Source organism: Parasteatoda tepidariorum, chromosome 2, assembly GCF_982258835.1.
Source record: "Parasteatoda tepidariorum strain Cologne lab strain chromosome 2, Ptep-v5.0, whole genome shotgun sequence".
Taxonomy (NCBI): domain Eukaryota; kingdom Metazoa; phylum Arthropoda; class Arachnida; order Araneae; family Theridiidae; genus Parasteatoda; species Parasteatoda tepidariorum.
The window spans coordinates 102427874-102440132 of NC_141756.1; the positions used below are offsets into that span (position 1 = coordinate 102427874).

At 30.5% G+C, this 12259-nt stretch overlaps 2 protein-coding genes across 2 annotated transcripts in view; both read right to left on the reverse strand.

Moving 5' to 3' along the window:
* On the reverse strand, positions 1–3989 carry LOC107450036 (uncharacterized). The gene is made up of 3 exons (XM_087156186.1): positions 3239–3989; positions 2063–2176; positions 1–997 (listed from the first exon to the last, which is right to left on the reverse strand). Exons 1-3 carry the CDS (start codon positions 3460–3462, stop codon positions 844–846), a joined length of 492 nt encoding a protein of 163 aa, XP_087012312.1. The 5' UTR covers positions 3463–3989; the 3' UTR covers positions 1–843.
* Positions 3990–8517: 4528 nt separating this feature from the next.
* Positions 8518–12259, reverse strand: part of LOC107450037 (GTP-binding protein Di-Ras2) — a 101028-nt gene continuing 97286 nt past the window's right edge. The window contains exon 4 of the mRNA XM_087157918.1: positions 8518–9120. Coding sequence (XP_087014044.1) covers positions 8848–9120 — 273 coding nt within the window. The 3' untranslated portion in view covers positions 8518–8847. The remainder of the gene's footprint in view (positions 9121–12259) is intronic.

Sequence of the window (12259 nt, forward strand, 5' to 3'; positions counted from 1 at the left end):
TTTGAACTTGACACACATTTTATTTTCTTCAGAAAACAAATATACAGTTGTTAAGGATATCACAGCAATATTATTATTTAAATATCAAATTTTTGATTAACAATTTTCAGATATTGAAAAGTCACAGTAATATAATTATTCAAATGTCAAAGTCTTGATCATCAGTTTGCAGTTTTTAATGTGTCACAGCAAATTAGTTATTTGAATGTCACATTCTTGATAAATAAATTGCCGATGTTGAGGAGTTACAGTAATATGATTATTCGAATGTCAAATTCTTGATGAACAGTTTTCAGTTGTTAAAGCGTCACCCAGTAATATAGTTATTTGAATATTCAATTCTTGAGAAACTGTTTACAGTTGTCGACAGGTAACAGCAATATATTTCCTTGATTGCCAAACTCTTGAAAAATAATTTACAGATTTTGAAGATTCACATCAATATAGATATTCGGACTTCAAATTCTAGATACATAGTTCATAGTTATCAAAGAGTTACAGCAATTTAATTATTTGAATGCCCAATTCTTGATAAACAGTTCGCAGTTGTTAAAGCGTCACAGCATATGGTTATTAGAAAGTTAAATTCTTGATGAAAAATATTTACAGATGTGGAAACGTCACATCAGTGTAATTATTTGAACGTCAAACTCTTGATAAATAATTTGCAGATGTTAAAGAGTCACAATAATGTAATTACTTGAAAGACGAGTTTGGGAAAAATAATTCACAGTTGTTAAAGAGTCACAGTTGTGTTATGTTTGAAAGTCATGTTCTAGAGGAAGAAAGATTTACAACTCTTTAGGTGTTATAGTCGTGATTTACTTCTAGACCAGTCGTGATTTATTTCCTTTTGAACAATCTCCTGAACATTCGAGAGAAGAAACAGAAGCATCCCTGCTCTTCTTGTTCAGATTGTTCATTGATTGTTAGTTCAATATCACTTCGTTCCCAAAAATCTCTTTCCTCTCTTAAGGGACAATCACGACTTTTCAATCTAAAATTTAAAAATAACATTCACTTTATTAGAAAATTAATGCAGTTTTTTCTTTTGTTACAGCAGCTTCTTTTTTAAATTTAAAGCTTTTCCTTCAGAGTAAAATGCGTTTAAAATCAGAGAAATTTCTAATGCACAGATTTCAAAAAAGTCAGTTTAGGCTTTTCAATGGTCAAAACCGTTATCTGACTTACACTGAGAAGCAAATGCATGGTGGATTTATTAGAAAGATTTTATTTTTCAGATTTATTGTTTTGTGCACATTTTCTTGATTTAAAACTTTTACATTAATCAATTTATTTTAATTGCTTAAAATCAGTTAAAAATATTCAAAATGATTTTTCTATTAGTTTTTTTGAATCAATTTAGCCAAAGTAAAATACATCAATATTGTGAGGAGCACCAAAAAAAAAAAAAAAACTTTTTAAAAATGGTTCTTTATCACACAAAAATCCCCCCCCCTCAAAAAAAAAATCAAGAAAAACACAAAATAAAACAGAAATGGAAACATAAAGCGATAAATGAGAACGGTCGCTTATTTATGAACATCTCGCAAAAATGATTTAAATATATTTTCGTAACTAAGTTGGAAGATTACAAAATATGAAATTAAACTGTAAATAGACATTAATGGGATATATTTTGTAGGCACATTCTTACTGAAGTATAGAACCACATTTGATTTCTCGGTTACCTTGGATTGGCCCGAATACTGGACTTGCGCAAGGTAATAATATATTACACTGGATAATTCAAAATTTTGAAGAAATAAAAGGGTGAAGATTAAATACAAAATTTTTATTCGATGGTTTTTTAGTGAAATTATTCACATTTATTAAAAAAAATATTTTTTGAATATTGGAGGAGGTTAATTTTTAGTTATAGAATTTTTTAACCATGGATTTACACGGATCGGATTTGCACATGCTTAAAATATGATTCTAGATAACAAAAAGAATTTTTTGTATATATATGTATGTATAAATGAGCAAAAATGAAAATTATTACTTTACATATGTTCTAAAACAATGTCTATATTTAAAACGTTTCAAAAAGCTTAAATACCTCTCGTCCTCAATGCCATATTCGATGGAGTCCTTATCATGTATTACATCCAACTTATATAATTTTGCAATCTTTTCCTCAGTGAATAAGTAAGTTGGGTAAGTAAAGATATCTCTAAAAGTAAAAAATAAAGGAAAAAAAAAACATTAAACTTACAACTTCAATATAGTGTTTTTGTTTAATAAGTTTGTTGTTAAAGAATAAATATATTTATCAACTAACCAACTATTAGATGGTTTAAAAATGCTTGGAGAAGTATTTATTTTAAATACTTGTTTTAATTATTTATTTGATAAAAAAGCATGTAGATCATCGTAAGAGTGATAGTTAAAGTAGCTATAATAAGTAAATTCCAAAAATGTGTCTATGGATTATCTAAAAATATTTTGCAGTTAAAAAAGTATGCTTGCCATTTAGTTATTAACCACATTCATTTTTTTTAATTTAAAATTTATGAAACAGAGATTTTGTTTTTTATTCAATTAATATTGTTTTTTCGGTAATTCTTTTACTGAGAATGGTCTATGGAAAAATGAATGGTGTTTATAAAGAAAATGCACATTAAAACAGTGTAAAATAATGAGTTCAAATCTACAACAAGTATGTTCTGATGTAATTCATTTTAAAATTATTTTGTATCAAAATAAACGTCTTTTCTTGTGTAGAATTGTTTAGATCTCTTAGACCTTTAACTACTTCTTAAAAATTTAGTTTTTTTTACGAATTTTGAATCCTTTTCAGAAAATTGGTTTATACCAGTGACTTTGTCCTTCCTTTAGCATTTGTATTTTTAATTATTTTACTTTATTTAGCAAATTTTTGCGAATTTAATGTACTTAAAATTGTTTAAAAAGACTTAAATGTTTTTTTTTTGGCAAAGCGAAGAATTTAATTTTATAAATAAACGGACGTATTCATTTGATTCATGCACAATAAATTCATTTGAAATCACCTGTACCATTGAATCATAAGGATTTAAAAAAAAACTTAAACTAATCGGCAAATTTGTTGTGATTTAACTTTTTATGTCAACATTTTATTCTAACATAGTTACGAAAATACTATTTGAAATACGTCAAAAAAAAAAAAAAAAAAAAAAAAAACACTAAGACTGAAGCTCGTTTTAACTAAAATATTAAACTACCATTAAGAAAAGAAAAATGCTAATTATCATACCTAATGAACTCCTCATCTCCATCATCCTCAACCTCATTATCCTCAATCTCATAATCTTCAACCTCACCATCCTCTACCTCATCATCCTCAACCTCATCAGAGATTTGCACCTCAGCTTTCATCTCCATCATATACTCTTCACCACTAAAATTATAAAAATAATACATTTTCTTAAATATTTCAGAAGCTAATAGATTTTTATTAAAAAAAAAATTGTGTGACATCCAGTGATTTAAGTGATCTTTGAATGTGACTTCCAGAGTTTCTTTAGGTCCAGAGTTTCTTTAGGTTCAACTAATATGTAAACTACTGATTCACCCTAATAAAGCCTTTTAATTTATACATATTATAATTAAATTTACAGAAATCAAACACAAAAACATGCATTCTCTGAATATGTCTTTTTTCAATGGGATCGAATTTTTTACCCTCAAAGTTTGAAAAGTAATCTGCAAAATGTGGTCTTAATAGTTTAATCAAGAGGGCCGCTAAAAGTTTGGACCCTCAATTTTAAATTTTATTTTTGCATATTTTGCTATGTCACTGGAATTATTGCTGCGAATTATTAAAAAAATTGCAGACATTTGTATAAATCCAAAGGTAAGTTCGAGTACTTTAGTTATACAGTCAAACCCGGCTATAGTGAACCTTCAAGTACAGTAAGGCACGGGAGCGAACATTTCGTTCACTATATCCGGGAGTTCACTTTAAACCATGTTCACTATAGCGAGGTTTGACTGTATTTCATTCATTCGCTCATTCATTTTATTGTTTTTTAATTGTGTGTTTGCTTTTTGCGTGAATATTTCAGGTACTCTAAAAGGGTACCCTTTCTTGAAAAAAAAGAAGGAAAATAATGACAAACGCTTGAAAATTTTAAGGATAACTACTTACTCCTCAATCTCATCCAAATCGAAATCATCCCCTTCGAATTCATCATCGAATTCGCTACCATCCTCATATGCTAAAATATTAATTAAAATAAAATCTGAATAAAACATAGTTTTTAAAATAAATCTTGCTTAAATAAGTTTTAAAATAAATGTTTCTTCAATTTAGTAATAAAAGAGAAAATTTAACATACTACCGTACGTACAATCTTTCACAACTCATATTTAAATTCAATTTAAAAGGTTGAAAATCTTCTTTGAAAAGGATAGATATTTTTGAAAAAGAACATTTTAATAAAATAATTAAGTGAATGATTTATGTGATATAATGATGCCACCATAATTCAATCATGTGATACAATGATTGATTATGTAACATGCAATCAATCATTGTATCACATGCAAAAATTGTACCAAATACAAAAGAAAAAAAATTCTAACAAATTACAAGACTGCATCGTTAATTAAACTGCTTCTTTAAACTGTAACTATCACGTATATTTCTTTTAACAGAGAAATAAAACATAGTTTCTAAATGATAATGTCTGGATTTTTTAAACACGTTAATTATTAATAAGCGAAGAAAGGGTAAAAAAATATTTTGCTCAAGGCATTAAAATTTTTTTAAAAAAAATTACTACAGTGTAAAAAATGTAGTGTAACTTAACACTGAAAATAGTGGCGACTTTTTTACACCAAAAACCGAGAATACTTCATGATGTAATGAAACACTAAGAATGTTCTTTTACACTTTTTAGTGTAAAGTAGCCAAGACTACTTTTGTTATTCACTGAAGCTAAAATTTATAATTACAGTAGGGTGATTACACATAAGAATAAGTAATGTTTTAGTGACATTACAGTATAAAACAAGAGTTAAAAACTTAGGATTTATGTATAGAATATTTCTTAAAATAAAATTAGTTTGTGAATCAAACATAAACAAAGCACAGAGAATCTGAATTTGAGCAAGGCTCAATAAAACTTAGGCTGATAGAAATGAAATAGTATAAAATTATTTAATTTAGTTGGCAGATTTATGAACTCATTCTTATGAGAACATAATTATCTTTATTTTACAGCTAAAAATATACATACCTTTTCATAACTGTTCAGCATCATGCATCTCATTCGACATTTCAATATCGAAATCAAACTTTTTACCTTCTCTCGTCGATTGTTAACAAAAATATATCTATCGTTTGACAATTTCCGAATATAGGCAAAGTTTGGAAAAAAATGTTTCACAAATGGAGTAAAAGATTTATCATTTATTGGACTTTAGATTTAGCCATGTGCTCTAACGTGTGTGTAAACACGGTATTAACTTGAAATAACACACAATTTTCCATAGTTTTTGAACATTACACCACATTCTTTCAGCGTGCAACACTCAAATGGGTAAATAATACTTTCTAGCGTAATATTTTATTTGTCTTTTACTTTATTTTGTTTTATTTTTTATTTTTAATGCTTTTATAAGATATAGAAAGACATAAAATAGGGTGGATCCCAGAATAGCCCAACCCTTGGCGATTTTTTTAAATCTCACCAAACTACGTTTCCGGAAGATATTTTGGAGAATTTTAATAAATAAATTGTTTAAAAAAATCGTTAATTATTTAACTGTTAGTTGCCTAAATAAATTGTTAATGTTGTTTAAATAATAATAATAATTAATTTTTTTTAATAATTAAAAAGCAATGTTGATCCCAGTACTAATCACCAACTTGGCCAGATTTCAAAAAGTCGCCAAGAGGTGGGTTATTCTAGGATTAAAAGTTAACAATTGGGTGACCCACTTATTTTGGAGTTTTTTTTCTTTCAAGTTCTTCTAGAAAACAGGGAAAATTATTAAAAAGTGAGATTTTTTCTGTTTTTGAGAAACCGAGAATAATAGGAAATAATAAGAAATCGGGATTGAAATATCAGGAAAATAAAATATTTTGTATTCAATATATTAAGCCTTAGGTTACAGTGCCAAATCTTAGCGGCACTCTATTCTATACTCAAACCTATTTTTCCTCTAAATTTCTATTTGAACATGTTTCTTATTCTTTATTTAATAATGCCATTCAGCAAAGAAGTTAAATTAGATTAACCATTTTTAAAAAAAAACCATTTCAAAAGTTTTATTAAACTATCCATAATTTTTTTTTCTTTTGAGTTTAAGAATAAAGTATTATTTATACTAAAAGTCTAAAAAAAATTTAAATTTTTTCAATGTTTACGAAATTTTCACAATCATCTTTAAATTTATGTTTAATGTCGATAACTGTACAGAAGTTTTAGATAGTTTTAACACTATTCTAGTTCCATATCAATAAATAGTTAAAATTTCAAAATTATTGAAAATTATGTTTTCATGCTTACGATTAGGTCGGGGATACTTTTCCCTTTCCTTTCTCCAATGATTCAAAAGAGCAAAACGATATAAATCGCTTTTATCCATAATTCTCACTTTTTAATTTCACAAAAAGACAACCAGCATTTGAGAAATCTCAAACAAGAATGAGTGAAAAAAAACTTTTTTAATCGAACTAACAGATGCTTCGTTTGCAACAATGTGAACCATTGTTTAAATTATATCTTGCATTAAAATTTTTATGTAACTCTCTATAACTTTATTGTTGTAAAAGTTTCAACGCTAAGTATTGTTGAAAATATTTTTTAAAGTTGGTTATTCTAAATCAAATGTAAGAAAAAATAATATTAATGATTATTTCAGAATTAAGTTTAAAAGAACTGATTTCTTTCATACATTTTCATTTATTCAAAGGATACAATTGACACAGAAAAAATTATTTCAACTTTGCCTTAAGTAAAACGTATAAAACAGGGAGGATATTAATATTTTCTTTTTAAAAAATTCCTTTTTTAGGAAATTGACTCTTTAAATTTAAGCCTTCTCAAAGAGTTTAGCTATACTTAGGGCAAATAAGGGCTCCACTTCCCCACTACACTATGCTGATCTTAAATAATTTCATATATTAATTTATTTTCTTAATTTTATTTATTAATTTATTTTATTTATATTACTTTATTTTATCTATCATTATTTTTATTCAGTGTTGCACAACAAACTGACTCATTTATTCATTTACTTATTAAGCGGTTTTATGAAAAAATTTAAATCTCAACTTTAGTATAAAAATTTTGAAAATCGATAGTAGAGTAGATAAAACACTAACTAAGTTGTCATGATGAAAATCTGGGTTCGATCTCCGGCAGAGTTTTGAAATGCACCCAGCTCTAAAACGATGAATACAAGTTTGACTGTGAAGTGAAGGCGGTTATTGCTGGAAGCATTACCACCATTTTGGTGCTTGTCTTAAAATTGTGAAATTTCAACCTTTTTGACTCCTTGGATGTTGCTGGAATGGGATGTTGGGGATGTTGCTGGAATGTTTAATTTGCTTGGTAAAAATTTAAAACCAATGATCTCCATAACAACGAAAAACATTAAATGCCGCTAGTTAAAGAAGTATACCAAATGTTTTTAAAATAGTGTAAATTTCAATTGTATCTTTTAATTTATGTTTAATTCAGATAAAAGCTATATAATACATATATTCTCTCATTGCGTGTGTTGAATGATTTTACTTTATGCAAATCAAACTGCCGTTATAGTATAAGATATCAAACGAAACATGTTGAAAACAATAAAATTGAATTTGAGCACATAGAAATGATCATTAATTTTTAAATGTAATGGCAAAATTGAATACGAAAAGGAGAAAGAAGCCACCTGAAAAAATACTGTGCAATAAATTTAGTCGAAGAAACCAAAATTTTTACCAACTTTAAAGCTTTTAAGCAGACAAGTGTCGTGATGGCTGAGTGGTTAAGGTACTGAGCTGTCATAGCAAAGAACTGGGGTTCGGTTCCGGTGGTGGCTGAAACCCCTTATTGTTCCAGATCGACAGAAACCAGATCACCCGGAAAGTGTTAGCAATCTGTGCACATTTTGCAGACAAAAAGCCGCTTTTCTATCTCAATGTTTATATAACACGAGGTTTCTTATTTTGAATTTTTTCGCCAAGTTTTTCTTAATTTTATTAATGACAGTTTTGTGTGACATATGGTGGACGATTTTCAATCTTTTCAAAAAAACATTTTGTATCGCGTAACTCTCTTTTTAATGGCTACAAATCAAACACTGCTTTAATGTTAACATTATATTTATTATTTCTACAAATATAATGTTTTATGACATCTTCGTAACATGTGATGTCCGATGGGAGAGAGCTAGTTTGAACCGGTTAATAAAAAAAACCCACATGACTTATTTTCGATCAGTGAAATTTTTTATAATTTTTTTAATCATGCTATATATATCCAAATGTCAAAACTGCTAACAGCACACAATTACGAAGCAAATGAAAGTCTGTTTTAATGTTTACGATGTATTTATTATTTCTATAAATATAATGTTTTATTACATGGTCGTAACATGTGATCGCCGGTGGGAGGGAACCAGTCTGAACCGGTCCGTTAAAAGAAACCACATGACTATGAAGCTATGTCCTCTTTCATAGTTTCTGAAAGAACACGGTCTCTACCTAATCTTTAAAAAATACTGCACAATATATTTTCTCTCTCTCTCTCACTCTCTCTCTTTTTCTCTGTAAAATAAATAATGTCTATGAAACTGAATTAGTTTATTCGGGAAACACTAATAAGTAGTGTATAATGGAATTCTCGAAAGATCGATGTGACGTCACATCATGAGGCATTTGCCCTTCAAATTGTCTTTCCTGAACTGGGCTAAAGTTCGTCTCTCGCTTTGGAGACTGACGTTTCTAGACTTTTCCATGTTCAGAAGTTCTTGAAACATCTCTTTGACGTTGGTGTTGTTCTTGGCTGACGTTTCCATGAAATTGCAATTCCATTTGTGAGCTTGGGCCATGCCATCTTGGTATTGCACTTCCCGGTTTTCTTCCTCATCGTTCTTGTTGCCAACGAGCATCATGGGAATACCTTCAAGGTTACCCTATTGGAAAAAAAGACAATAAAAACATTAGTTGCAATTTAAAAACAACTATTGAAAGCACCAGCATTATTTGATGGTTTGTCCATCCTAACTTTAATGTTTGGGCAACCATCCTAACGATGTTTACCCATTATATCTACTACATGTCCCAACATGAAGTGATAATGACTGAAAATTCAACACTGCAAAACATTACTCTTACAAAAAGGTTTACAATGCAAAACATTAGCTTTACAAAAACATTACAAAAGGTTACCCCATTGAAAAAAAAGATAATAAAAACATTAATAGCAATTTAAAAACAACTATTGAAAGCACCAGCATTATTTGATGGTTGCCCATCCTAACTTTAATGTTTGGGCAACCATCCTAACAGTGTTTACCCATTCTATCTACATGTCCTAACATGAAGTGATAGAGACTGTAAATTCAGCACTGCAAAACATTACCCTTACAAAAAGGCTTACAATGCAAAACATTACCCTAACAAAAACATTACAAAAGATTACCCTATTGAAAAAAAAGATAATAAAAACATTAGTAGCAATTTAAAAACAACTATTGAAAGCACCAGCATTATTTGATGGTTGCCCATCCTAACTTTAATGTTTGGGCAACCATCCTAACGATGTTTACCCATCCTATCTACATGTCCTAACATGAAGTGATAGAGACTGTAAATTCAGCACTGCAAAACATTACCCTTACAAAAAGGCTTACAATGCAAAGCATTACCCTAACAAAAACATTACAAAAGATTACCCTATTGAAAAAAAAAAGATAATAAAAACATTAGTAGCAATTTAAAAACAACTATTGAAAGCACCAGCATTATTTGATGGTTGCCCATCCTAACTTTAATGTTTGGGCAACCATCCTAACGGTGTTTACCTATCCTATCTACATCTCCTAACATGAAGTGATAGAGACTGTAAATTCAACACTGCAAAACATTACCGTTACAAAAAGGTATACATAGCAAAACATTACCCTTACAAAAACATTACAAAAGATTACCCTATTGAAAAAAAGATAATAAAAACATTAGTAGCAATTTAAAAACAACTATTGAAAGCACCAGCATTATTTGATGGTTGCCCATCCTAACTTTAATGTTTGGACAACCATCCTAACGATGTTTACCCATCCTGTCTACATGTCTCAACATGAAGTGATGGAGATTGTAAATTCAACGATGCAAAACGAGCATCTTTTTAGTAAATCAACATCTTTCATCATGAAATGTTGCTATTTTTTGGAAAAACAAAACAAAATATGGAAAAACAATAGGACATAAGCATATCTTGAAGTACAACTATCAGAGCAGCATATCATGGAACGATGGAAGTTTTTTTTTGCCTACCAAAATCTATGTGCACATGATAGGACTTATTGGATCATGATGTTTCATATTTATTCCTTACATATTTATTTTAAAAAGATAAAAAACATATGCACATCAGGGGAATCATATTAATATTTAAGTTATGAAAAAAAATGTCATCAATCTCATGAATCAATATTGAGCTTTATCAGAGCAAAGTAGATTAAAATAATTGAAAACTAGTTTACTTGGGTTGAAGTCCTACTTAATACTGAAGTCCGCATTCACCTTCTGATTTTTAAACGACTGCAGTTTAATAAGGTGTTTACAGTGTCATCTGGTGGTCCAAATTAACATGACCAACGGTATCTCACCCATTGTGGTGGTCCTGAAAGAGTGGATACCACCTCTGGCACTAGGTCTGCCCATCGGCAAGACCGATTGTGCAGCTCATTGGAAATAAAAAAAAGAAAAAAAAGAAAAAAAAAAGAAAAGTGTCATCTGATGGGAAAATGTAAAACCAACGATATCATTTTGTATACAATCATTTGAATCAATCATACGATATCATTTTGTATGCACGCATTCGTACTAAATTAGAGTTCTACAACTTTATAACCCATAGTGTTTCACCAGATGGCGCTAAAAGCGGTTTCTGTTTCATTTTATAACCGTCGTTGAACATCCGACTCTAATTTTTGAGTTTACGACCACTAATGTTCTACTCCGTAATTTTGAAACCAATCCAGAAGACAAGGGAACTCCTAAATCAAGTATTTGGAGAGATTTGGCTTCGTGGATAACTTTTTTGTGGAACTAACCAGCATTTGCGTTACATAGTGAGGAAAACCACTCAAACCTCTTACGATTATACTGACGGCAAGAGGACTCTGACTATCCGTCAACCACCGAGGATATTTTACGTCAGCACTGTGGTCGGTGCAAGCCGAACGCGGAATTCGTACCCACCAGCCATCGCTGGGATTTGAAACCGGTTCATCTCAATGGAAGACAAACGCTTTATCCTCTGAGCCATCACGGCTCAAGCGGCTTCTATTTTATTTAATAATTTTGTAACCGCCGTTGAACAGCCGACCCAATTTTATGGGTTTACGACTACTAATGTTCAACTCCGTATCCTTGTCATTTTGAACCCAATCCAGAAGACAAGGTAACTCTTGGATCGAGTACAGGGAGAAATTTGCCATCGTGGAAGACATCTTGATGGAGCTAACCCGCATTTGCGTTACATAAAGAGGAAGACTACGAACACCTTCCACCGTTAGCTTGACGGCAAGGGGACTCTAACCCATGATCCGTCTATCACTGAGGATATTTCACGTCAGCACTGTGGTCGTTGCAAGCCGGATGCGGAAGTCGTATCGACTGGGATTCGAACCCGGTTCACCTAATTGGAAGGTGAACGCTTTATAGCCTAATCCCTCACGGCTCAACCGGCTTCTATTTATTTTTTATTTTATAACCGTCGTTGAACAGCCGACCCAATTTCATGGGTTTACGACTACTTACGTTCAACTCCGTAGCCTTGTAATTTTGAACCAATCCAGAAGACAAGGAAACTCCTGGATCAGTACCCCCAGAGGTATTGATTTGTTGTGGGAACATGGAGGACTTTGAGACTCGACAGATTTAACGTGCATCAGTCACCATTTACTACACGGGGAGTCTTCGGCCGGCGAGGATCGAACCCACGACCTCTTGGATATGGGCCCAGCGCCCTACCGACCAGGCTATCCCGGCCCTAACCGGCTTCTATTGTAGAGATTGCCACTTTACTTATGAATACCATTTTCA